Source organism: Corvus moneduloides, chromosome 6 (assembly GCF_009650955.1).
Source record: "Corvus moneduloides isolate bCorMon1 chromosome 6, bCorMon1.pri, whole genome shotgun sequence".
NCBI classification, from domain to species: Eukaryota; Metazoa; Chordata; class Aves; order Passeriformes; family Corvidae; genus Corvus; species Corvus moneduloides.
This window is the reverse complement of record NC_045481.1, coordinates 63,770,468-63,797,075: the sequence shown is the minus strand read 5'-3', so window position 1 is coordinate 63,797,075 and position 26,608 is coordinate 63,770,468. Positions and strand designations below refer to the sequence as shown.

The 26,608-nt window shown below is 49.9% G+C and overlaps 1 protein-coding gene and 1 long non-coding RNA gene across 2 annotated transcripts in view; one reads left to right on the top strand and one right to left on the bottom strand.

Annotated features, from left to right (window-relative positions):
• Nucleotides 1-7,814: 7,814 nt before the first annotated feature.
• Nucleotides 7,815-26,608, top strand: part of LOC116445428 — a 55,844-nt gene continuing 37,050 nt past the window's right edge. Inside the window, exon 1 of the long non-coding RNA XR_004240772.1 lies at nucleotides 7,815-8,652. This is a non-coding gene — a long non-coding RNA (uncharacterized LOC116445428). The remainder of the gene's footprint in view (nucleotides 8,653-26,608) is intronic.
• Nucleotides 10,422-26,608, bottom strand: part of EPS8L2 (EPS8 like 2) — a 46,885-nt gene continuing 30,698 nt past the window's right edge. Inside the window, 18 exon segments of the mRNA XM_032111817.1 lie at nucleotides 10,422-10,513; nucleotides 10,837-10,872; nucleotides 10,874-10,970; nucleotides 11,378-11,561; nucleotides 12,655-12,787; nucleotides 13,641-13,763; nucleotides 14,531-14,642; nucleotides 16,514-16,599; nucleotides 16,953-17,079; nucleotides 17,225-17,373; nucleotides 18,035-18,109; nucleotides 19,596-19,684; nucleotides 20,015-20,141; nucleotides 20,615-20,694; nucleotides 22,070-22,209; nucleotides 22,342-22,421; nucleotides 22,548-22,697; nucleotides 22,985-23,146. Coding sequence (XP_031967708.1) covers nucleotides 10,442-10,513; nucleotides 10,837-10,872; nucleotides 10,874-10,970; nucleotides 11,378-11,561; nucleotides 12,655-12,787; nucleotides 13,641-13,763; nucleotides 14,531-14,642; nucleotides 16,514-16,599; nucleotides 16,953-17,079; nucleotides 17,225-17,373; nucleotides 18,035-18,109; nucleotides 19,596-19,684; nucleotides 20,015-20,141; nucleotides 20,615-20,694; nucleotides 22,070-22,209; nucleotides 22,342-22,421; nucleotides 22,548-22,697; nucleotides 22,985-23,146 — 2,022 coding nt within the window. The 3' untranslated portion in view covers nucleotides 10,422-10,441.

Genomic DNA, 26,608 nt, shown 5'->3' with positions numbered 1-26,608 from the left:
TTTGTCATTATTCTCTATCTTTTGCAGCTGCCCAAGTGGGCTGTGGGCCATGTATTGACATCCATGGTGCTGAAGCATTCTTTTCTGTCGAGGATGGATTTCGTCTGCAGGTCTTCAGAGAGCTAAGTGTGGGGACTGTTGGTTGGGAGAAAGCAAAAACCTTTGGAATCACAGGAGGCAATTTGAAGTTAGCTGAGAGGAGAGGGCTGTAGTGGGCCAGGCCCCTTGGAGGTTAAGGGAGAGAGGGTTTCTCTTCAGCATCACTCGAGCCTTTGCCGGGCCGGGCAGTTCCAACCCATCTCCATGTTCTTGTGAGCTTCGCATCATTGGATGTTGAGTCTCGATGTCATTGTCCATCTTTTCACCCGAGGAGCCTGCCTTCGGGTCTGGCATGATTGCCATGGTCTAAATTTTGCCTACTCTTCAGTGTAGCCATGCTTTTGAGCACTTTTGAGCGTAGCACACGGGCATCTTGCGTCTTGGCCATTTGTTGGTTGGTCATGTTTTGTGATGTCACTTCAGCCTTTGGTGGCAGAATCATTCTCTAGGGATCCCTTTGTATCAGCTGGCAGTTGTTGCCTCCTTCTCTAGGCCTACTGCGCTTCTTGAGCATCCTCTTACCAGCTTTAGCACTAACTTCTCATAAGGAGTTTACCTTTCACTGTCATGTACTACTGCCACAGAGCCTTCTTTCCTTCGGCGTCATCTGCCTCTGGCTCATCTTGCACTAGGAAGCTTGGGTCCATCAGGTAAAACTGCTGGGCCGTTTCAGTTTGTGTCTATGTTATGTGGTCTATGTCCGTTGTCTTCAGTGTCATAGGGCTTTGTGATGTCTCAATGCTTTACAGGCATCGTTATGGGCCATATCGGCAGCAGGAGCACTTGCATACTTTCCTGGATCGGGCTTATTCTGGCATCTTTATGGTTTTGCTTTTTGAGACCAGAAGAAGTACACAAGGTGTTCCTATCCATCTTCCTTCTCAGTTTTGGTAGTACCTTTTTTTCACGTGCCATTCCCTTGGACTTCTATATGAAGTGTACTAGACCCTCCTCATTGCAGTAGTTTCGTAGCTTCCGTTGCCTCAAAGCATCCTGGTCTCAAGAATTTATCTTCTGAAGCGTTCTCTCAAGTCTTCGTGGCGTCTCTGCTTATATTTGATGCACTGGGTGTCCATGTGCCACTTATGCTTGGAGCTGCCCTGCCCTGGCACATTCAGTCATGGCTAGTTTGAACAGTTTTAAAACTCTCCTCTCTTGTCTATGGGCTTTTGGGTAGAAAGTTTATGGGCCTGGTGTGGGGATAACTCCTAGCTGTCAGCTACTTGCAGACTGCCTCATGCTGTCTTGCAGGTCCCCGAGGCAGATTTTGATCCCTATGATCACTGATGCTACCAATTTTCCCAGGATCTACTGTTCCACATCAAGGAGCAGCAGATGGAAGAAGATGTTAAAGCATCTTCTTTAGGGGGGAGTGCTTCTAGTAAGGGCTGCAGTCAGCATGTAAGCTGAAGAAGGGGTGTCTGAGAGTGTGTCTGTCTGTGTGTGTGTTGACTGGCTCTAACCTTATGTGTGTGGTGTTTTTTGCCTTTCAGGTTCTTCAGTTCATTTTAAAATTTAGAATATGAAAAACCCAGCTGGTCCTGCCCATGCTGTGGGGTCAGTCAGAGGGACACAGGGTTCCTCTTCTCTCTGCTGGGATGAACTCCCTAGGGAATACCATTTCTGACAGCCCAGTCCTACCTGTGTCTTTTGGAAAAGGGCAGAGGTGAAGAGGTGACTGCCAGAGTTCCTTGGGGATGATGGAGCTGTGGTGCTTGGCTGTACCCAGAGGGGCAGGTTGGGCATTATTTGTGTGTCTGAGGACTGGGGAGCCGAGCTCTCAGTGCATTCCCAGCTCTCCTGGGGGTGGGAGCTGGTTCAGGGCTGGGTGACAGCCTCTGGTTGGCCTTGGGGCAGGCCCTGGCCCCAGCACAGACATGGGGTGGTTTGGGGACGCTTGGGGAGCAATGGGAGGCAAATGAGGGATGGTGCTGGGCGGAGCGATCAGCCTGTGCTTGTGTCAGTGCAGCTGTGCAGGGCCCTGGGATCTGGGTAAAACTCCAGCTCTCCTGGTGTTCAGGGATGCAAGGTCTGAGGGACTGGATTTACCTAGGGCTTTCCAGGAACAAGGGGAAATGTGGTGCCAGAGCTGTGCTCCGTTAGGTTGTGTTTCCCTTTGGGGACAGGGAGTCTCTGGGCTGAGGTGAGATTGCTGTGTGAGTGGCAGGGAACAGGGAGCTGAGAATTGCAGGCACTGATGGAATAGTTGTCTTAGGTCTGTTTGGTTTGTGTTTGTGAAAACTGGGATGTGGGCTGGAGAGGTGCTCTTGGGAACAATGGATAGAGTACATTTGCTCCATGGATGTGTAAGGAAGGACAGGGAAGGGGAGTATTTATAAACTGTTCTCAGTATTTCACGCAACTTTGGGGTGGAGCAGCGATGCAGGTGGGTGGGTTTGGCCTGGGCCTGTCAGGACTAACCCCAAAGAATCCAACCAAGCCCCTGACCCCTCAAGGCATCTGTGAAACACTTCCACAGCAACCCAAGTCAGAAATCCAGTGATTATGGAGGTAAAATTATAGGTAATTGCCTATGATCCGTGGGGAATTTCCTTTGGAATTATCAATCAAGGCAGAGCATATCTTTCAGCTCTTTTCCTGGTGTGCAGTTTCCTCTCTGGTTTAAATGAGTTTGTGTGCTCCTGTTAACAAGCAGTGTGTTTTCACCCTGAAATTTGGGGTGACAGTCTTTCTTTAGCTTTTTTCCCACAACTGAATCATCCCTTCCATGAATAGTCCATGTTGTTCTACACAGCTGCTTTGGCCGTGGCTCAGAGAGAAGGGAAATGACTTTTTAGGGCGTTGAAATTTCTCCAGGCAGGAGTGGGATGTCGTCTTGCCCCTCCCCAGAGCCCTGCAGGCGCATGGGAGTAGCTCAGAGCCGGCCCAGTTCTCTGAGAAATAGCAACGCTTGGGAGGTTCGAGTGTTGATAACAGCTCTCCTGTCTCCTGGTAGCAGTCCTAGGCAGAGGAGGGAAAAATGGAACTTGTGTTATTCATGGAAAACCTTCTGCTGTTTCTTGTGCCGACTTTTAGATCTTTGTATGATTTACTATCCAGTGTCTGTAGGTAGAGAATGACTTATTGGAGGTAAAAATTGAGATAATCACTAATGGACAGGTAGGGAAAACTTTTGAAGTAAACTTGAGGTGACCTGTAGTGGAGAGCATGAAGATTTTGCAGTAAACTATAGCAATCAGTTGTGCACAGGTAGGGAAACCTTTGGGGGTAAAATACAAGGGCATCTCTAGGTGAGGGAATGAACACTTTTTGAGGTAAACTGAGTGCATCAGTTGTGGAAGTATTAGTAAATTCTGGGGGTGAAAGTTGATGTAACCTCCATGGTAGAAAAGAAATCAATCTTTTGAGGTAAAAAGGAAGTAATCAGTGGTGGAGAGGCAGGGAGATTTTGAGAGTCAACTTGAGTCTGTAGTGCAGAGAATGAACATACTGAAGTTAAACAGAGGTAGTAACTTGCAGACAGGGAAAAAATGTGGGGGTCAAGTCTGAGGTAATCTCTAGGGGAGACAACATTTTTGAGGTAAACTGAGGCAGTCACTAGGTGACAGGTTGGCAAAGTTTTGGGGGGGTAGAAATTAAAATGACCTGTTGGGCAGAGAATGGACATACTGAGGTGCAAATCAGGTAGTAAGTAGTGGACAAGTAGCAATAATTTTGGAGGTGAAATCTGGGGTGATGTGTGGCAGGGAGAGCGTACATCATGAGGTAAAGTGAGACAGTACTGGAAAGATAGTGAAATATTTCAGGGTAAAACTTGATGAAATCTCCAGGGTAGAAAGAGAGTATTTATAGGTCAAAAAGAGTAAATAGTTAGTGGGCAGGTAGGGAAAATACTGGGGGTAAAATCTGAGGTTATCTCTAGGGGAGAGAATGAACATAGTGAGGTAAAAATCAGGCAATGAATAGTGAATGTTAGGGCAATTTTGGGGGGTAAAACTGGAGCTAATCTCCAGAGTAGTGAATGAATACTTTCTTGTAAAAAAAAGAAGAAATCAGAAGTGGACAGACAGGGACAGCTTGGAGGGAAAATCTGAAGCAACCCCAGGGAAGAGAATGAACAGCATGAGGTAGTCACTTGCAGAGACACAGTGAAAATTTTGGGGATAGACACTGAGACGTTCTTGAGGATAGAGAAAATTACTTTTTGGGGTAAAAATGGGATGATGGGTAGGGCAAAGCTTGTGGGGAAAAACTTGAAATAATCTGTAGGAAAGAGCATGAGCATTTTGATGGAAAAATGAGGTGTTTATTCTTTACTTTCCTTTGGGATAACTTAATCTGTACCCTTCCATGAGCAATTCCTTGGCTTCTCCTGGAGAAAACCCCACGGCAGAGGCAGTCTGCAAAGGAGCCCAGAGCTGTGCTTGGAGCAGAGAGTGCTGAGAGCTGCGTGTGCCTCTGCTGCCCCAGGCTGGCAATATCCCCATGGCACAGACTGGGCAAATGGGATTAGAGGGAGCACAATCCCTTCCTGGAAGAGGTTTTCTCCTGTGCAGATCAGGCACAGGGCAGGAAGGGAACTTTGGAGATCAGCTGCTTTCCCCCAGAAAGCATCACTCACACCAGCATGGATGACATGACCTGTGCCCACTGCTCATGATGCACCAGGCCAAAATCAAGAGCAAAGGTGGGTTTGGGTGTGAGCACTTGAAATAACTTTGGAAGAGAAGCAATCACCTTTTGCTGCTTCTTTCTTTCTTGCAGATGCTGGGATTGCCTCTGGGCACATGTGCTGAGCTCTCCCTGCAGGGAACTGTCAGCCCTGAATGCCTGTGCAATAACTGCAGCTGCCCAGGCAGGCACAGGAAACTATTCCACACATGAAATTGCCATGACCCAAGGCCCTCCTGGAGAGAGTGTAGAGAGTTAGAGCACTGATCCTGCTCCCTGCTTTCCCAGTAGTGCATGAACATGATTTCATCCTGTTCGTGAGAGCTCTAAGGACAATAACCACTGAGGTGCCACTGATGATGCCACTTTTCTGATGGGCCTGGCCCAGAACCATAGCCCAGCAGGGTTCTGTGGGAGCAGTTCAGTTCCCCCTCCATTCCTGCACTCTGGGCAGTTCTAGGAGACATCTGATCCATTTCCTAGGCTGCCACCACAGCCTAAGCTCCCACCCCCACTGGGCCGTGATGGCATCAGCCCCCTCAGAGCCAGCCACCAGCTTTGGCCCTCGCGCCACTGCTGCACCTCAGGCCCGCCCAGGGGAGCTGAAATAAAGCCTGGAACTCTCAAGGGTAAACTGGCAGCACAACCACAAACCTCCCTCACTTGAGAGTAAAGAGGTGTCCCTGTATTTACACACATCCAGGAACAGTACTGCTCTAGAGCAGTCTTGGATTTACTTTTTTATCAGTTGAACTGGCACAGCTGCCCCCTGATGCCATTAAATTGTCCATCCCCACAATCCCTGGTTACCCTTGGCTGTGGGGTTTTTGCTGTCCCACAGTGAGTTAGGAGGGATCTCTGGCCAGCCTCATGGCCCAAGAGCATTTGAAATCCTAATCCTCACTTCTTTGACTACTGAATTTCTTAAAAGCCACTCTGCATTGTGCAGACAAGTGCCTTGGTCCTACTGGGAACTGCACATCTCTAACAGCTGTTATCAGTTATTCCAACTGAGTAAATAAGAGCTGTTATCAGTTATTCCAACTGAGTAAAATAATTATTAAGGAAAAGAGGAACCAGTTAAACCAAACAACTTTTGCCTGATGTTTTCCTCAGCAATGAGTTGGGAGCTCAGCAGCAACGCCTTCAGACAGGCACAGTGTCTGATATAAACTATATCTGGGCACACATAAAAAATGTTATATATAAATGGATAGCTATATGCCCTAATATATAATACATATTTATATTACAGAGTTACGTAAGGTATAAATATCTGCCCTATATATAACCACAAATATTTTTTATCACAAACTACCTCTAACTTACCCCCTGACGCCTGACGCTAGGGATGTAACATTTTAGGGATCCTAAAATCAAACATATGCAGGAAAATAAACCAGGATTTTATGCCATTAATTCCAAGATGTTTTCCTGGATGTGTACTGCTGCGTCTATTTTTCTGTAAGATCTTGTGCCTTATCCCTGAAGTGCACTCAGAATTGTCAGGATCATGAAATCCATTTGGGATTTTACTGTTGCTGCAGTATCCAGTGAGATGAGTTTTTTCAAAATTATTTCTCTGGGACCGAGCACATCTCCTCAAGTTCCTTCTCACTTTCTGCATCCTGGAAATGCAAAAAGGGAAAAGATAAATGTGCAGCTCAACTGAAACAAATAAAAAGCATCATTTCCCTTCCTTCTCTCCAACCCCAAATCAGTTTTTAAGCATATCATGGCATCTTGGAATGGTTTGGGTTGGAAGGAGTCTGGAAGCGCATCCAGTTCCGCTCGCTTCCACTGGACCAGGCTGCTCCAAGCCCCGTCCAAGCGTGAGTCTGAAAAACCCCAAACAAGTCCCAGATCTAGACAGCCCACTGGAAGAAAACCCAAAATTAATTAGAACAGCAGAGCCTGGCTTTAGTCTGGCACTTCTTCTTGACAGCACGCAGAGCTGAACGGAGTGGTCAGGGCACACTCGAGGGCAAACTGGGAGAAATCACGGGGGGGTCTGGACAATGTCCTGGCGGGGCGGGATCTGCCCTGGGATGGAGACCCAGCGCCGCCACCGAGCGCCGTCCCGCTCGCCCCCCCCCTCCGGCCCCAGGGTGGGTCGGTCCCCGCAGCGCGCGCCCCTTCGGCCGGGCTCGCCCACTCTCCGTGAAGAGGGGCGGGAGAGGGGGCTAAGCAGAAGCTGCGGAGACAGGATCCCCTCATGCCGCTTCTCACCGTTGAAGTCCCCGGTGTCGGCCACCACCGTGGTGTGGTGCTTGAGCTGGTCCAGCGCCGACTCCATCTTCTGCCGCTCCACGGGGGACACCGACACGTCCGCGGCTCCGGGGGACTCGCGCGCCCACGAGGGACGGTACGTGCCCGAAGGGCACCGGCCCGCGCGCTCCCGCCGCCCGCCGCCAATCCCAGCCTGGCTGGGCGGCAGCGGCCAATCAGGAGCGCGGACAGGAGACGGACGAGGCCGGGAGGAGCCGAGGCGGGGCACCGGGAGGGAGAGCGATTCTGATTGGCTGCTTCGTGAGGGCCGGGCGGGGGTTCGCCTTGGCGACTGTGGCGCCGCCATCGTCCCCAGCGGAGCGTATCGGGGGGGGTCTCCTGGCCCCGAGATCTCTCGGGCCCGGAACCTCCTGTCCCCGGAGTCTCCGTGTCGCCAGAACCCCCGGCAGTCTTCCCCGCGGCCGGTACGGCGTCCGACCCGCCCCTGAGCCGCCCGTCCCTCATGGCCGCGCGGGGCCCGGGCGCGGCCGGTGCCGCAAGATGGCGGCGGGCAGCCCCTGAGGGAGGCGGCCGTGAGGGGAGGCTCGGAGCCTGCGTCGGTGGTGCCCCGCTGCAGGAGCTGAGCGCTCTGTGCTCCCTTCCCCGCCGTTGTGGCAAGGTTCGAAATGGTTTATCGGGTGCAGCTCCAGGCGCTGAGAGAGCCCCCGGCCCAGTAAGGCAGGTGTTTTGGGCTCGTGGTTCGCCTGACCTTTATTTAGGCTGTAAAAGAGGTGATCTTGTTAGTGTGGGCCCTCTTGGAAATTGAACTCCCCAAAACATCTACAGAAGGAATTACCAGTTATTTCAGCTGAGTAATTTAATTATTAAGGAAAAGAGAAGACAAACTTTTGCTTCTGGAAACAGGATGGCTCTTGGCTGGAAATGTTGGAGAATCCGTGTAACAGGCTCCTAGTCATGGGGTTATGCTGTTCCCTCTTTCTGTATGGTTCCACTTGGGACAGCTGCCACAGTCGTTCCCCTTCCAGAGAGGCAAGAATGTGCTTTTGTACAGCCTTCTCGTGCTTTGCCCCTATTCTTAAGACACAGCTATCCAGGCCGTAACATCCTTCCTGTTGAATGTCAGTCCCCAAAACCAAAAGGAAATGTGTGGTTTCAGACATTCTGCTGAGTTTCTGAGACTCTCAGTGACAAACCATTATGAAAATCCAGTGAAAGAGACGGAGATGGAGTTATACTTATAACTTAACTATTTTAATAAATCTTGTACAGTGCATGGTTATATCATTGTCTCCGTCGCTCAGTTACATCAATGTACAGTACTTTATAGCAGTGTCTGCAGGCAGTACAAACAGAACAGACGCACAGCTCAGTCGCATGGAAATTTGTAAAAGTGATCTCTGCAATAAGGTCTACTGAGATATTTGTTTTAGGAACTGCTCCTGTGGCTCCCGGCTTTACAGAGCTGTCATGTACACTCCTGTTAAAATCCCAGATAACTGTAATTCCCTGTGATTTGCTTTCCTCTACACCCCAGGACTAGAGGATGGTGTGTTTCCTAGCTCAACATTCGTTTTTATTTTCATTTTAGAAACTTTTTCACCTCCCGTGCTTGCCATCCTGCCTCCCATCTCCACCCTAATCCGGAGCCAGGGCTTCTCAGGAGGATTGTCCTCTTCATCCCTCCCTGACAAGGTGAGTGCCCTTCTCAGATCCTAGCAGGGCTGTGACTAAACCCAGGATCCTCCCCTGCCTGCACCCTAATTCTGCTGGTGAGAGCAGTGTCCTGTTTCAAACGAAGAAAACAGATTATCTCTTGGAGACACTTAAGAATGAAGGCAAAACTAAGGTGCACTGGTGTTCTCAGTTTTAGACATGAGTTCCCCAGATGCTGTTTTAAAGCTTTTTCCATTAAATGTGCAATGACAGGCACAAATTTGGACAAAGACTCAGCATGTGCTGAGAGAGAAAACCCAGCTGTCCCGGGCTGTGGGCAGCTCTGGAGCTCTGTGTGCTTCACTGCTTTGCAATCAGATTGGTCTGTCAGTCAAACAGAGCTAGAAATGCAGCGTGCCAAACTTGCTGTGGACAGGAACTACGCTGCTTGCTTGAGTTTTGAAATGGTGAGTAAATTTTGGAAGCATAATCACTTAATTCTGCTTCTAGGGAGAGGGATTTTCCTCACCCCTATTTACAGATTGTTATATACAAATGCACATAACTTTTTGAAGGAAAACGGGAAGTAAGGAGCAACACCCTGTGCTAAATTAGAGGGGTTTTTTTTCTTGTGGCCATTTAATTTGTGTTAAACCTGCCTTTCCCAGTGTGCTTTGGGGTTTCAGCTGTTTGGGAATCATTTCAGCTGACTTTTTGCAGTGAAAACGTGAAGATGGGGACAAGTGACCAACACCCTGGGAAGGGCTGTGGGTGTGCCTGGGTCGGGAGCAAATGGTCAGGGCTTATCTTCTCCTGGTTTGAGGCCCGGTTTGGCAACACCACCACAACATTCCATTGCAGGATCTGTGCCCCAGGGAAGGGCTGCACAGCTGCCCCGAGCCCCAGCCTCTGCATCAGCAGCGGTGGGCGGGTGGAACTCACCTATTTCCAGATTCAAATCCCTTTGTTTGTCACTCCTGCTCATTTCTAGGCACTGAAAGCTCATTTCAGCTGTTCAGAGATAGCACTAGCTGGTCCATGGATTTAAGGAAGCAGCCAGACTTCGGGAATGTGTGTTGCCATTCTAGCCTTGTCCACCGACGGGGCACAGGGGGACAGGACAAGGACAGGCAGTTGTCACCGGCCCTGTGCTCGTGGGCTGCAGGGGACACCTGCGCTGAGGAGGAAATGGAAATGGGAATGAAAATAGAAGGGTTAGGTTGCCCGGAGAGGTCATGACTCGCCATCCCTGGAAGTGTCCAAGGCCAGGTTGGACAGGCTTTGGAACAACTTGGGCTTGTGACAGGCATTCCTGCCCATGGCAGGGGGGTGGAATGGGATGAGCTTTAATGTCCTTTCCTTAAACCCAAACCATTGCAGGGTTCTAAAGCCTTATTCCTCTGGTCCAGGCTCCAAGCCTTGAGGCTGGCCTCTCTTGTGCTGTGTGCCACGCCCTGCTCTGCCAGGGGAGAGTGGGGAGCAGGGGACAGCCCTCGGAGAAAAGCTTTGGGGGTCTTTTTTTGCTTGAAGCCAGCCCTTGTACATCCAGCCCCGTGTGAATCCTGCTCTGATCGCATGCACGGAAAATTTCAGTATAAAATGTATAGTTATAAAAAAAATACTTCACTGCAAAATTAAAACACCTTTCCCAGTGGGACATGGTCTTATTGTCAACCCTTCCCAACAGCGTTCAAGGAATTGTCACTCTGATGGCAGCTGGACCCCAAGGGGAGCTCTGCTGCATCCGGCCTGGGCCAGGAATCATTGCTTTCATTCCCTTTTTTTCTGCACTACTTAGGGCTAAGAGCTGAAATAAAGCAGAGAGACTTTAATTTGCAGAATCAATCCTTTCCTGGCGGCGCTTCGTGATTTCTTGGAGCTCCGACTCCCCTCTGCTTTTCTAGAATGGAAACAAAACAGGCAGTTTGGATTTGAACTTCAAGCTGCAGTTAAGTGACAGTATTTAATTAATGCTGTAGTAGAGCTAGTTTCAAAGAGATAGGTGATATCAGTAAAAAGCAGATTAATTAGTGGAAACAGGGGGATCTTACAGATTTGCTCAAAAGACACTTTGGAATTTTTACGTGTGTTTTATTGCTGGTGTAGGTTTGGTTGCATTTTTTTTCCCCACAATTGTATTTTTTAAAATGCCTGTTTAATGAGCTCTCTGACGCTGCTGGTACAGCCCCCATTCCAGCAGGAATTATCCAGAAAAATGCTTACCTCCAGCTGGTTTTTCTCCACTGTGATCTTGCTGCTAGACTCTGTTTCCCTCATCACCGCACACCTTCTTCAGCTCCTCTCTGTTGAGGGAGAAGAGCTGAGCTCCGGTGAGGATGCCCAGGTGTTCCACGGTCCTGGGGAGACACAGAGTAGGGAGATGACGATTGTGCTGCACGTGGCCTCGTGCCAGAGGTGAGGAGTTGGAGATGGGAGGCCAGGAGCTGCAGTGGGACCATATCACGGGGCCCTGGGGCTGTTCCAAGGTGGCAGCTGCAATTCCAGTAGCATTTCAGGCCGTGGATGTAGTTAGTTAACTATTTATCCTCAAGAAAATATTTATACCAGAGAAAGGGAGTGACTTTGGGCTCTGAACATTCTGGTTATAGAGCCTGGATTGAACAGGGTTGAAATCTAATTTGCAACACAGGCTCTGTAAGTAAATCCAAGTGGCTTGTCCCAGGTGAGATGGTGCCGGTGGCCTCCCCCGCTCCTTCTCCAGGGAAGGACGAGCATTGCAACGTGGCAGTAGGGCAAATCTTACTCTTTGCTGAATGACTTGGCCTCCAGCCAGGCTTTGACTTCTTCAGTGCTGGATTCAAAGGTGAGGGGAACAAAAACTTGCTGAGGCTTTTCCACTTTGAAATTCCTGTGGGGAGGCTGAATTTTATTGTTTGTGATCTTCTTTAGCAGCTCGTCGTTCAGCTCATCCATTTGGTGAATAAGTTCTGTAGAAACAAGTAGGGAATGAAATCAAGTCTTCAGTCAAAAATGCCATTAAATGTTTGTGGGGAAACTGTAAGGCAAATGGGGATGTGGCTCAACGTTCTTATTTAAATTCAGCCCAGAAAAGTGATTCCCATTTTCCTGTGCCCCTGTGTTGCCATTTATTTTGCTCCCATCACCCCTTGGCTGTTGCCTGATGTGGAAGCACAGATCTGTGAGAATCTACAATTGGAGGTTTGGAATTGAGACCTTTTCAGTCCTCTCTGCTACTTCTAGTCACTAATTTGCTGATCGCAGAGCTCCAGGTTTTGCTCCGCAACAGAACAGAAGCGGCAGGAAGCACAAACTGGGAATGAGCAACACACTCATGATGGGATGAGCTTGAAGGTCCCTTCCAGCCCAGGGCATCCTGTGATTCTGTGAAAACTCCAGTGACTCTTCATCCAGTGTCGCTTTCCCCATGAAACTCCTGAAGACTGTGGAGAATAACTCAGTGATATGAACAGATTTGTGTCCTTGTCTTATGGGGCTTCCTGTCGTCCCAGAAGGGCTCCTGCTTCCAGGAGTGGACAGGGTGGGATAAGGGGTGAGGTGAGCAGGGCCCCTGATCTCTCTCCTGTTCTGTGAGCCCCACAGCGTGTGCAGGGTGAGGGAGTGATGCGGATCTCCTGTTTGGCCGGGAATTCTGTGGAACCACGTGAAGGAAGCGGCCAGGCGGGCACTGTGTGTGTGCCGGGAGATGAGCAAAAGGAAGTGAGAGAAAGGGATTGACCTGAGCTGTTCCTTAGACACACTTAAACATTTTGAAAGAGAAAGGAAACTCTCTCCTTGGGAGGAGGAGGAGGAAGTTAGAACTGGAGGAAGGAGGCATGGGGTGATCACTTATTGCCCTGCTCGGCCCGGGCCGCCCGAGAGCCCTGGAGGTGTCACAAGCCCCAGGGCTGCTCTCTTGGCTCTTGTCCTGCCTGGAATGGCCTCCAGACACAGTGCTGCTCCATTGCTGTGATCAGTAAAAGGTGCAGGGGAGCCCCTTGGGCAGGTCTGGTCCCCCGAGCGCCCAAACCCAGGGGAGCCCAGAGTGGGACACACACGTACGTTCTTTGGCGTCCTGTGCGGAGTAGCGCGACAACATCTCACTGCCCCACTTATCCCCGGCGTAGCTGGCAGGCAGCTTGTGGGTTGGGCTGGATGGGCCATAGCCCCTGGGGCTCGGGTCTCCTTTGTACCTCTGGTTAGAAAGGGAAAAAAAAAAGTAAGAATTTTTTTTGGTAGTTTTTAATTTTCTTAAGCTTTCTGCCTCACACCCACGGAAGGACAAACTGCCGTGTTCTCCTTGTGCTGATGTGGGGCTGGGGAGACCTCAGGTGGAGCTGCATGGAAGAAGTTAATTTCTGGGAATGAAGAACCCAAAGCAAAGTCTGAAGTTTGCGCAAGGGAATTCCTAGATGTGCCAAACATGTTCGATCTCATTGGAAGGCAGAGCGTCACTGCTCCGTAGCTGGGATGTGAAGCGGGACCACTGCCAAGGGCCTGGAGCGGACTGGAAAGTTTTTTGACGTTTTGATTAAACTAGCAGGGATTTATCCAGAAGCCTGCTGGGCCCCCTTAGGCTTTGCCCAAACGCTGCAATACCAAAATGGGGAAGCAATTCCATGCTTCCCTTGGGTGTTTAGAACACTCCAGCTCCACATTTCTGCAGTGCAAGTTGCAGTATTCAGTTAATTCTCACTTAGATGGTGTTTCCATCTGCCTCCACTCCAGTAACGTGTTCCTGGTGCTGAACTGAACTGGCTGAGGGAAGTGTCCGTCTTTAATTTAACCCCCAAGATAAATCTTGACATGGAAAAATATGGAAAGCAGGAGGCTGGTGCACAAATAGGAAGGATAGGCCTTATTTGGGAAGACGATCGTGGCAAAATGTGAATTTTATCATAGGAGACTCAGGAATCTCCTGGCTTTGTCTACTTCTGAGGGTCTGTCCTGATTTGTGCATAGTATCCTAAGAACTCCAGGGAGGTCTAATGACAACATTATTCCCAGAGGCAGATTGTGCCCTGCAGCTGATACCAGTCAGGTATTACCTGACGACAGACCTGTTTGAGCTCTTCCAGTTTCACCACATCCAGGATATTGTACGGAACATAACCGGCCTGCCCACTCCGGTTGAGCAACTTCCACCACCACTGCTTATTATCTTCCAACACCTGAGAGAGGGACAAAAATAAATCTGCTAGTGGGAAAATGGGATTTCAGGCATAAATAACCAGGATATAGCAGGGTTGGACCATCCAAAAGGTGAAGTTACTGGAAGGAAATCACTGAGGCCAGGAGCTCTAATCAGATCTGTTGCTCTCAGATGCAATCCAGGACTGAAACTTTTCCTGGAAAGCATCAGAATTTATCGTAAGGATGAACAGGAGAGCACCTCTGCGTGCTGAAGAACTCATAGTTCCTACATAATGTCCCTGTTTCTCCAGACCTTTTTTTCCCAATGACTGAGTTTCTGATGTCTTTTTGCATTAAAATAAATAATTAAATAAATAAAAAGCTACATTTTGCAGAGAAACCTTTTCCTCAGGTCACAGATCAGTGTCAGCCCAAGTCACGTCCCACCTTGTCCAGCTGCCAACAGTGCTGCAGTAAGAGAAAGGTTATGAGAAAGGTGCTTTTCAGAGAAAACAAATCCTCGTGGAGGAGGAAGGGGTAATAAGGAGCCGAGCCAGCGGGGGATGAGCAGGGCTCTAGAGCGAGTTGTTGTCCTCCCTCCTCACTGTGGTTAAAATGGGACCGATGTGTTTGAGCTGAGGAAATGACACAACACAGCACAGGCAGCCTGCTCCAGCTTTGGATTTGAGCAAAGCTTTGTGTCACTGCTGAGATACCACCAGGGAAAATGGAGTTGGTGCTTGTTGCTATCCCGAGCTCTCTCCTGCCCCTGGGGGACACACCTTTTCCAGGAGCGGTCACGTACCTCCAGGATTTCATCCTTCAGCACCGAGAGCTCATTGGCATTTCGCGCGGTGAAATCGTAGCGGATTTTGGCAAATCTCTTGGGCACGGCCACCCCCTGGGCCTCGAAATTCCTGCAGAAGAGAAAAACTGGAGTTTTAGTGGAGGCCCATCCAACAACAAGGCCAAGAAAATCAGAATTGGAGAAGAGAAATTATCCTAATTCTTTCCCTGCTCTACATTGCATCTCTACCACCTGATGTTCCTACCAGAATCAGTGATGGGGTGAATGAGAAAAAGTTATTTTGCTGATATAATTTGATTTAAGGTACTTTCCTGTGGATTTGAACTCTTGTAGTAAAGCTTATAAATCCTTTAGATTAGAACAGAAAACCATGGAAAACCAGTCTGGCTTGAGGGTTTTTTCCCAGACTCGAACTGGCATCAGCAAAGTGGATGGTCAGCTGAAAACTTTGAGTCAAATCCCTGTAAAGTGATGTGTCAAATCACGGCAGAGGATTCGCGTGGAGTTTGGGAAGAGTTTGGTTGCGCTCCGAGATGTGACAGTTTCCAAGGTGTGAGCTCATGTAAACAAGGAAGCAGATGGGGCTTCTAAACTCTGAACTAAAAGTACTTTGGTGAAGGTTTTGTACCGCGGAGTAACCGGTGATGGGAAATGAGTGTCAGGGCTGTTAGAAGGTGGAAGAGCCATCTTTCCCTTGGGGAAAACCGAAGGCAAAGGGGTGGCCTTGTTTGTTCTGGCTTTGGAAGTGACCTTCCCAAGACTTCTGAAGAAAGGGGATGGGTTTTCCCCCATTTTCTAGAATTCTGTCTCATTAAGAAGAGTTGTCTGAACCCAGCGCCCTGTCGGTTCCCTGGGGGAGAGGTGGGCAGGACTGAAATACACTGTTCTATTCAGCCCCTAATCAGTGGGTTTGCCTTTGGTTTTGTCTAAAGCCAAGGGAGAGCTGCTGTCTCCAGTGAAACAAAGCTCCTTCCTCAGCTAAAATGTTTTCCAGCAGCGCTGGGAGGTCGGGCTGCTCTTCCCTGGCCCTGTGTTTCCAACAGGGTGAGGTTTGTGTGTGCCCTTCCCTTAGGGCAGATTCCTCCTGTAGGCAGCTTCTGTCTGTGCAAGCTGGGGTGACTTTGGGATGGATGGAGAGATCCTCAAGGGAGTCCAGAGGAGGCCAGGAAGGGCCAGGAAGTGCTCCAAGAGCTAGAGCATTACACAGACGGGCTGGGAGGGCTGGGAATGTTCAGCCTGGAGAAGAGAAGGCTCTGGAGAGCCCTTAGAGCCCTTTCCAGTGCCTAAAGGTGCCCCAAGAGAGCTGGAGAGGGACTTGAAGAGCCTGGAGTGAAAGGACAAGGAGGAATGGCTTCCCGCTGCCAGAGGGTAGGTTTAGATGGGATATTGGGAAGAAATCCTTCCCTGTGAAGGTGCTGAGGCCCTGGCACAGGTTGCCCAGAGAAGCTGTGGCTGCCCCTGGATCCCTGGCAGTGTCCAAGGCCAGGCTGGACAGAGCTTGAAGCAACCTGGGATAGTGAAAGGTGTCTCTGGCCATGGCAGGGGGTTGGAACGGGATAACCTTTAAGGTCCCTTCCCACTCAATCCCTTTTGTGATTCCATGATTCCAGCGTCTCTACACACATGGAGAGCCAAAGCGCAGTGCAGCATCTTTGGCACCTGATCCTTAAGGTCACTTTGCTGGGCTGATGTTGGGAAACCAGACCTATGGATGGACTGATGAAGTCAGTCAATATTTTTGCCTCCTGCGGTGGAAAACACCTGCGATTCCTTTCCTTGCAGAGCTGCTGGGGGTTAAACAGCAGACAGTGCTTATGGGAATAACCCCTCAGCTGATCTTTGTCTTCCCTTGGTGGTTATTTACAGTGGCAGGGAGTTGTCTCCAGGATGCCCAAACGTCCCAGTGTCACTGTACGTGTCCGTGTGCATTCATGAGGTTCCGAGGTGGGAGCCAAAGCTCCGGGCGTGCGGATCCATTACCTATTTCCATGTGGAGTGATGTTCTGTTTGAAGGCATCCCCGACCTGTGTCTGCTCAGCCGTCTGGCCACGCTTGAGTGAGGAGAGCTGGAAAGGCAGACATGGAGTCAGTGTTACCAGGAAAGGGGAAAGCTGATTGGAGAAAAGGAGAGGGATAGTGGTAGATGAGTCATGGTCTGGCAGATTTTGGTCAAGGTGTTCTCCAGGGAAGCCTGTGTCCCTGGAGCTCAGTTACGCTGTAGGGTGCTGTTGCCTTGGATTGGGAGAGGCTCATTATTGCTGCCCTTTTCCAGCCTCATTTGCTTTCTGTATTTAACTGGGGCAACCAGATCCAACTGAGTTTTGAGCCAACTACTTGTTGCACGCCACCACTACCCCTGCAGCTCCATTTCTCCGGAAAAGGGGGAGGGAGAGTGAAGAGACAGGGACACAGGACTAACCTCCTCTTGCAAGTGTCCAATGTCTATTTCCCAGGGAGCTCCACGGAAGATTTCTGTGGGCGTTTCCCAGCCGTTGTGGAATTTGGGGATGTAGGTGGGGATGTTCGTGTCTCGGGGCCACTCGGCTCTAGGACAGAAAGTGGGAATATGAGGTGACATTCACGAAGAATGTGTCTTTCAGGGCATCCCCTGAAAGAAGAAGCAGGAGCATCAGGGAATCCAAGCATCCCGTCTGCGTGGGGAGCCTGGGGAGATGGCAGCTCTGTCCTTACCTGGATCTGGTCCATGTCTCCCCCAGGGAATCCCAGAGGTTTATCTCTTTGGGTGTCAGGTGTCCTGTCAGGAAATCGGTGGCGTCTTTAGAAAGCAGTGGGCTGAGGACAGACCGGGCCAGCTCGGGGCCACCGCAGCTGTTGATGATCTGGGTCACACACAAACCACACAAAGAGGAGAGAACTTGCAGGAAACGGTCAAAATGTCAAACCAGGGACACACAGACGAGCAGGAATCGAAGACAAAGCTGATCCTTGGATCAGCTCAGTCACTGCAAGAAACATCAACCTAAGTCTTTGAAGGAGACTGGACAGTTCAAGGGAACATGAGATTTTTTTGGATTGGAGTCAAAGGAAGAGCTGATCTACAAATGAGCTGTTGTTACAGACAAGTGAAGTGTCAGAAGCTGACACTTCAAAAAATGGAAAGTATCTTGCTATTCCTTTGTGGCTCCTTTTCCAAGTTGGGATTTCTGCTTCCAAGCATTTTCAGTGCAAATACTGAGCCGTATTTGCCTGAAGGTGAGACCAGACAGATTCCCAGTGGGGACTCCAGCTGGCTGCCCCTTTTGTTCACAGTAATGCCTTATTGACCCGGTGGAAGGATTCATATTTGCTGGGGTTCCTGTATTTACTTCAAGCTTCAAACTGGATCAGAGGCCAGGAACAACCGGCATCGCTTCTGGAAGTTCCTGAGAAAGCTGTGGCCAGGTGTGAGCAGTTTTCCAACCCTGTTGCACAATCTATCTACTTGTAAGTGTGAACTAGAAATAAAAGGAGTTCCCAGTGAGACCTGGGAATAAGATTTACCAGTTCCAGCGGCCCGAAGAGGAAATGCACCAACTCCGAAGCACGGGGGTTTTGGATGTGCTTCCTTAGTTTGGCCTGAAAAGAGAACGTAAACACAGTTTAACCCTAACCTGAGTGTGCCTTCTCTTTTCTGTCACATGGGGCGAGTGTTGTGGACTGATGAGAAGAGTAAGGGATGGAGGAGTAGGAATCATTCATTTTTATTTTGTGTCCATTTCTAATTCCCAATGAATTTCAGGAGGGGGGGAATACCCTCTCTGTTAAATCAGTGCCTTTAAAGCTAATTTGAACAGACACAGAAGACCTTGGCTTATTTTGAAAGTCCTAGTGAGGAAGGGCCAGGATTATTGGTGCTTCTGCCTCTTGCAGGGTTGAGAATCCCACTAGTTCCATGGATGAAAACAACAGGATAGGTGTTCTGAGGGTCCCCTGGCAAACTGCTGACAAGGGAAAGTCTCCACCAAGGTCTTGCCTGTGGCACCCGGAGCTGCCCTGGCCACTGAAAGGCTCCAAATCCAGTGGTATTTGAGGTGAGCTGTGGCAGAATGGAGGAGCAAACACTTGGGATTAATTTACTGCAAGAACTGGGTTTCAGTAACAGCAATCAGCTGAGCTGTGGTGAGAAACCTCTCCAGTTTGTGCTCCCATTCAGCTCCTTCTCCTGTCCTGGACTCCTGGCACTGTTGCCATGGGAGACAGGCTCCCTGCTCCTACCGAAATGCAAAGCATTTGAAATGCCGGAGGTGAAACATTAATGTGGAGTGGGAAGTGGGAACCAACTGCTGGCAGCAGGGTGACCCAATGAACGGGCACTTCCCAGGGACTCGGCAGCCCCATGGTGAGGAACGTGGCAGGACCCCAGCCACAGTGTCCCAGCTCTGCTCCGTGCTCCACCCTGGGCTCTTGCCAGGAGATCAGCTGCTCCCTCTGATCCTGAGCAGGCACAAATTAGCCATATTTGCTTCTCAAAGAAAAGGCTGGAGCTTGGTATCCTGCTTTAAGGTTGTTTACAGTCTCTTGGTTTTCCTTATTAATAACTGCCCAGGAAGGAGCTTGTAGGATGTGTTCGCTGGACAAGTTTGGTCACAACTGACAGAATTCCTGCTGCCTCGTTACCCTCTTGGCCTCTAGTGTTTCACTGAGCAGAGCTGGCAACACTGGGAACATCTTTATGCTCCTCCTTTTCATCCCCTCCTTAATCCAGAGGGTCTGACAGGGGAGAAAGAGAGGAGCCAGGACTATCGGAGCAATGGGGGACTTCAGTTACTGTCAACCAGAGACTTCCCAGGCCTGGATCAGAAAAGATCCAGGCGTTGCAACCCTCTGGCTGGTCTGTCCCATCCTGGTCTTGATGCTTCAAGTTTTGGTTTAACAGCTTGGCCCAGAAAACCTGCACAAGCCTGACACAATGTTTGTCCTGGGTTCTGAAGAACCTGGAATTCACACCTTTGTCCCTTGGCAGTGTTTTCCGTTCAAAATTCACTCTAAACACTCACTGCTGGGATACATGGGGGAAAGCCCTGCTGTCCCTGCATGGGATGGAAATTCCTCCGTGTCTTACCAAGAGGTTAAAAGCCAGTTTGGTTTTCTGGAAGCAGTCGATGAACTCGGCCTCACTGGGGGGTCTTGCTCGGAGGGTCAGCATTCCCTCTGCCAGGAGAAGGGGCACGTTAATTAGGACACCTTTGGGATGGTTCCATCTGCCTGCCATGCAGAAGGCACAGCAGAAATGGGTGTTGAGACCAGAACTACTGAAAATCAGGGGTTCAGGGAAAGGCAAACTCCCTCTGTGTGCCAGAGGCTCCATGTGATCTACCAGAGGTCCCCACAGAGCAGCGGCACCTCCCAAACTGGTGTGCCTGGATCCGTGGCTGTGCCACGGCATCGATCTGGCCTTGCTGGGCTGGCAGCTGAGGTGTCCCCCCCACCTTCATCCATGCCCCCCCGTGCTCCCCATTTGTTCCGGCTGCTGCACTGCACCTGCTGGCCCTTTCTTCTTGTTCTTCTTCCCTTTCTTCCTTTGGTTGAGCTGTCGGAATGCCTCTGCAGCCTTCTGGAGCCGGGCGACAAACACTTCGATGTCATCCAGGGTGCAGTTCAGGATTTGCTGTGAGGACAGATACCCAAAGGACCGAGGTGAAAGTGAGCCCGGGCTGTGCATGGCTGCGAGCCCAAATCCCAGGGCCTGCTGCATTTCCCAGGAGAATGCACAGGAGTGGGCAATCCAGGCATCAAATGGAGCTGAATGCATCCCTTTGCAAGGACAGAGCTGCTGGGCCTGACTGTGTGCTGCCCTTACCAATGTAACAGGTGATCCCTACTGATGGGCGGCTGGAAAATAACCCAAGTTTTAACAGGATGGGGAGGAGCAGAGCTGGAATCAGCAGAGCTGCCTCAGGTCAGAGGACATTGTCACTGACCCGGTGATGGAGATTTGCTTTTGGCCACCTTATCTTTATGCACAGCAGGTATCAATTGGAAAAATGCCCAGATGATGCATTAAATGTCTGCTCACGGAGGAGCCCCTTGCTCCCTGCCTCTGCTCCTGCAAATGGGCTGTGCAGTGTCCTTGTCACCCACCGTTTCCTTTTCAATCTTCTGTGCTAACATGGCTCGGGATTCCTCATGGTCGTGAGAGCCAGAGCTTCGTCGTTCATAGTCTGCAGCCAAGGGAGAGAAAAATAGAGTAACTATCAGAGGCTGGAAATAGGCTCCACGAAAGGCAGGGATCCATGGGATGGTAATTCCCAGCTTGGGTGTTTGTTCTGGGTTGTGAGAGGACCTTAGGAATAATGTTTGTAATAGGTGCTAAATTCCAATCATCCTGGAAAAAACCCAAGCCGGAGGCACCTCCTGGTTTCCAAAAGCCACACACCCAGTGTGGGGGGGATATTCCAGCGGGAGCAATCTCTGGGGTGGCCCCTCGTGCAAAGAAAATGGCGCCAGTTCAAGGCAAGGGCTTGGAAAGGGCCGGCAGAGCAGGATCTGCCAAGTGGGAGAACTGGGGACCGTGTTTTGGCAAAGGACCATGACAAGGAAGGAAAAGCGGGAAGGCATTTCATGGAGAAGGGACCTCAGCAAACAGGCATCGCTCAAGGCTTTCTCCTGTCATCTGCTCTCCTGCCAGGCTCTATGCACTGAGAGCCAGAAATCCTGCCGGGGGGAACTCCCAGCTCTGCTGGTGTGAGCACTCTGTGAAGGGCAGAGGTAACAGTGGCTGCTTTTCATCAGAATAGAGATAGTTGTTCATGGTCCAGCTCAGAAATAGAGATATTCCTTTTATGATGCAGAACTGGACCTGAAATAAGTTCTCCGTTCAGCAGCCAGAGCAGTTGATCGGCTTCAGATGCCATCCCAGGAAAGGAGTGTTTTGGATGTGTTACAGTATCCTATTACATGTTTTCCTTGAAATTAGAATGAATGCTAAGAGAAGGTGGTATGATAGGCAGGGGTGAAAAATGCTTACAGTTTGTTCATCAGATTGATTTTTTGTCAGAGAAAGAGCTTGTTTCTGTTCCTAGGAACTTACTTCTGTTACTTCTTTCTCCAAAGGAAAATATCAAGTTTTTCCAAGCCAACTCAAACGGGGTGAAGTCAGGATGGTTTTGGAATCAGTCTTTAGATGAGTGCATAAGAGGGATGAGTTCAGACCTGCATTTCCACACTCGACTTTACAAGAATTCATGAAAAACAGTTGATTTTAGAGGGTGAAATCTTGGCTCCTGTGAAGTCAGCAGAGCCAGGAATTTGTCTTTCTGACCAAATGTCTTGTCTGTACCTTTTAAGATCACCAGTGCCTGGTTCAAATTTCATGTGATGGCTTACGAGGGGCTTTTGCTTTTTTGGGAATTTCTCTATCCCCCAAATACAGGTGTTGTTACAAGGAGTTTCTGGGAGCTTTTCTTTGTTGAGCAGAGCAGAAGCTGCCCAGTGGGTACAACACTTATTCTCATCACAGATCACTTCAGGAAGGTTGGCTGTCTGGATTAATTAGTCTCCCGTCCCCAGGACAGACTTCATGAGTGTTCCCGGTACCTGGATCATGCTGGGAAGGAGGTGCCACCCTGTTCCTGTTCATCGCTGAGCCTCTCATGTCGTGCTGGATCGGGATGGGAGCTGGTCCTTGAGGTGGGGGGAGGATGGATTGTCTCTGCTTGATCTTTTCCTGGTTTGCCCTGCAAGGAAAGTGGCACAGACCAACCCCATCAGTGGCTGTGGATCCCGTTTCCAAGAGACTGGAGCGTGACTAAACCACTGGAAGCAGGGGTTTATTGTTGTTACTCCCAGCTGTATCCCGCACTACTTACTTGAGTGTCTGTGGCCGTATCTTCTTCCCGTGCTTGTGGTCTGCCAGGGCACTTTCTATGTCCTCATGAACCATCTCAGCCTCAAGGATAAAACAGGAATGTTTTTAAGGGCTTGGCTTTAGGAAGGATTGGAGGAAGGGGGAAAGGGCAGACAGCAAGAAATATGTTTTATTCTGTTTCACACCAAGCAGGAAGGCTTTGCTCACCTCCACCTCGTCACAGTTGAAGAAGTGGATGTCAGGTTTGTGCTGCTCGGAATCCTGACACACGAGCAGGAGGATGGAGGAGTAGCGCATCTGATTGAGCACTGTCTGACAGTGCTGCACTGTCGGCAGGGGGAAGTCCTCCAGCTCCTCCTGCAAGAGAAGGGGGAAGGTGTCAGGCAATGGGGAACTATTAGACTGAGGGGGAATGGTCCTGTGCAGGAACTCCTGGGATCCATGGGCTCATATTCCGTAGTTTGTCATTGCTAAAAACATCCTGCTCCCATACTGCAGGGCTGACTCTAATCCAGGAGAGTATTTTGGTAGTGATTCACCCTTGTTTGTGTTCCTTAGAACTTGCCCTCTCCCAGGCAGAATGGGAAGGGTACTCACTGCACCCCACACTTCAGTCTGGGGTCAGTCCCACAGGGCTTTGGTACCTGTGTTTCACAGTCCAGCAGCCGGATGGACTTGTCGTTCACTTGCAGCAGCATCTCTTGTGTCCAGATCTTCTCTTTGGAGTTGAGCAGGATGAGTTTCCGGATTGCATCATCCACTGTCGTGATGGACTCGCTCTTGTCCATGATGAAGGTGGCCAAGTGCTGAAGTTGAGGAGAGAGAGGAGATAAAAACAGGTGGAAAATGTTTGTTGAGGGGTGTAAATCAGTGGTGAAAGCATCTCTAGAGGCTACAATTATTGTTTGTAGTTCCTCAGAGCTCAGGCGTGAAGGAGGTGCTGCACAAAACAATTCTGGTTGTCGGTACCAGCCTGGCCATGGCAGTGAAAGATTTGGGTTTCATAATGGGTTCTCATAACCAGTTTCACCATCTGCATATTACTCTCATCAATTCCAGCAGCTCTGATCCCCGTCCAGCAGGGCAAATGCCTCACACACACGAGTTACTCCCTGGGCCCCTCTGAACCTGGCTTGGAAGTCAGACTGTGAAAGTTACACTTTGCTTGCCAAGCTATAAAAGCACTTGTGTTTTGCTTGTCTTGTGTAGCAAAGCTGCTTGTGTGGGATTTGTGCCAGGCAAAGTGCTCACAGAAGCCATGGGCAAGTGTTGGTGCTCTGTGCCAAGTGGGATCCATGTAATGTGTGGGGTCCCGTGCTTTGGGAACAGCAACTCTGGAGAGCTTCTATGCTGCAAAGCCTGCTGGAGCTCCAAACCTGGCAGCTCACTCTACATCAGCCCTTTAAGCCCCCCTTAGGGCTGGGGTTACCTTCCCCCCAAAAATACCCAGCTCAGTCCTCACGGTAGTGAAAATGGGTGTTGCTGACTGTAAGAAAGGATTTTTTGCTGCTTGCCTCTGTCCTGCCCGGTGGCTTTGCTTGGTTATCCTGGTTTTTGTACCTCCCTCCACCTGTCCTATAAACCCAGCCCATACTCTTCTCCCATCAGCCAGGCTTCCATGTTGTTCTCCCCTCCTTTGCTGTCCCGTGTGTGCACTCGGGCCAGGAGCAGCTCAGCTACAGCGTAACCATCCAAGCTGCTTTCCCATCCCTGCTCCAGCTACATACTGAAGCATGTGGTGATTCAGGCCTTGCACTTGGCACCTGCATGACCAGAGTTTGTGTAATGGGGCAGCACTTGCAGCTTTGGTCTGCTCCTGGGTGGGCCTCCATGGGAAGGGAATGCTGGGCAGGGAGGCAGCTGTGGAAAGGAGAGGTGTGTCGCATCCAAATGTATGCTCACCAGCAGTGGGTGAAGGCCACTCCAAAAATTCAGGTGAGTAAGTGCTGCTCCCTGCGGATGGAAGAACCTGCTGTGTCTGCCAGCAGAGGGGACTGCAAAGCAAGAAAAGCTGCGACTCAGAGCAGCCGGGCTGTCTGCCCAGCTGTTATCCCTGTGCCAGTGGCAGCACAGCCAGGCCACATGTTCAGGTGACAACAGGGAAGGAAAAAAATCAGGAGGGAAAAGGAGATGGTCCTCTTTCATCTTGTTCCTTTTGTTGCCCAGCTGTGTTCCCGGTGAGATGGGAAGGGGAACGTGCCTGACTGGCAAAAAGCAGCTGAAGCTTTTCCCTGTCTTTACCAACTTTTCCAGGAGAGAAAGGCAGGAGGTTTTTGGATGGATAAGTTTCAGGCCTGACCAAGGCATCTGTGCAGTCCAAGGGCCTGGAGCCCTTGGAGGCTTATTGGGCCAGATCCCAGCTTTTTCTCTTGTCCCTGGAATATTGAAGGCCTGTCCACCAGCATGACCCTCTCATCCTGGTTTCCTTGCTCAGTAGGGTACAGAACAGGCGCTTCAGCAGCGGTGGCTAAGCTGGAGAACCAGGAGCAGATTAAGCCTTGGAGCAGGGACACCCAGGTGCTGCAGGCAGAGCTGCCCTGGGGGGCCAGGGACAGCAGTGTGGCCACCCCAAATTGTCCTGCTGGGCGTTCAGAGTTTGTGGGGAGGGCAGCAGTGGAATGCCTGCTTCTCTCTGATGCAGACATCCTGTAGTCTGGTTTCAAAGCAAGAGCTGGAAAACCGGGGGGTGTTTTAAAGCAAGTCCTAAATGGATAGGAAATTTGTTGTAAGGGGATGAGTTTTGCCTGGCTTTTCTCCCTTTGATACCATATCTTCCTGCCTTCTCCTAGGAGAAGTAAGGGATCAGGTAGCTTCTTTCTGGTGCTGATGTACTCATGAGCTGATTCAGTAACCCGGTGGGTTGTGTCCACAGTCGACATGTGTGTCAGTGGGCCATGGAGGAGGATGAGAGAGCTGCTGAGAAAGAATTCCTTTCTCCCTGTAAAAGCCCAGGTAAATGCTAAGTGGGAAGCAGATTAGGAGGCAGCAAAAGCTGATGCTGCTCCAGCGTGTCCTGCCATGGGAACTGGAACCTTGGAGAAGCTGTGGATCTCGGGGTCTGACACAGACCAGGTGGACCCGAGAGGGATGTGTGCACTCAGAGCACACAGTCTTGGGCGGTTGTGAGGAAGCACAGGCAAGAACTGTTGTTGCAGTTGGCTCCACACAAGGTGGATGCAGGGAAAGCCTCAGATTTAAAGCACTGGTGCACCTCACTGGCAGAAAGTCTTGAAACGTGCTCTTGGGCATTAGGGGTGGATAGGGTTTGTGGTGTCCCATTTGCTCTTAGATGATTCCCAAAGACGGGAGGAAGGAGCAGAGAAGAGGGCAAACACTTCAGAGTGCAAGGCCCATTCCTGTGTTCGTCAAGCAAAGGTATGGGGTGAGGCACTATCTAAATAAAACTCCAGGCAGGTGTGTGAGCCGAAAGCTGAGATTAGCAATGCAATCACGAATGAAAAACATGCTGGGTGTATGTTACTGTAATTGTAAAATAGCGCATGGGAAGGTATTTGCCAAGTCAGTCTTATCTGTGCAGAGGTGACAAGCCCTCTGCTTTCAGAGCAGTGAGGAGAATGGGTTTACTCAAAATGACAGGCATTTTTATCTCTGCTATTATTTTATCCACCACCTTTACAAGCTTCATAAATTCCTTTGCTGTTTATTGTTCAGTTAGTTTTCATGGAGGGGAAGCTACTTGTCTGACTCAGTCATTAAAATATTTTTCTGCTTTCCATTTTCCATAGATATGGGTGGATTGAGAGGGAGAAGCTTGCTGCTGTCTTTGTTTTATCCCTTAAAACCCCTTTTCACCCACATGGATATTCAAATACAGCAGCTTTTACTAGAACGGGCAATGAGTCCATCCACCATTAAACTTTGATCAGATTACTTCAAAGGGTGTAAAATGCTTCCCGCGAGGAAACCGCATTCTATCTCACTGCATGCCACCGCAGTCCTGTTTGCCTTGGTCAAAGTTCAGGGGAGAGACTCACAAACAGGCGGCTTATGGCATAACTAATGAAGAATTCATTTACATGTCACCATTTAAGGTCCCTTCTCTGCATCCATGAGTGACTTCTGAGCCACGGAGTTGGTTTCTCTGATGGAAACCAGGACCTCTTTCCAAACAGGCATTTTACAAGTCTGAATTTAGACTTTTAAGGGGCCCCATCTCCTAAATATGAACCTCAGGAAGTGTTTTCCTGTCTTGCCTCCCTCCGTTTTCGGTGATGAATGGCCCCACCTCCTCCATGGAGTTCTGCACC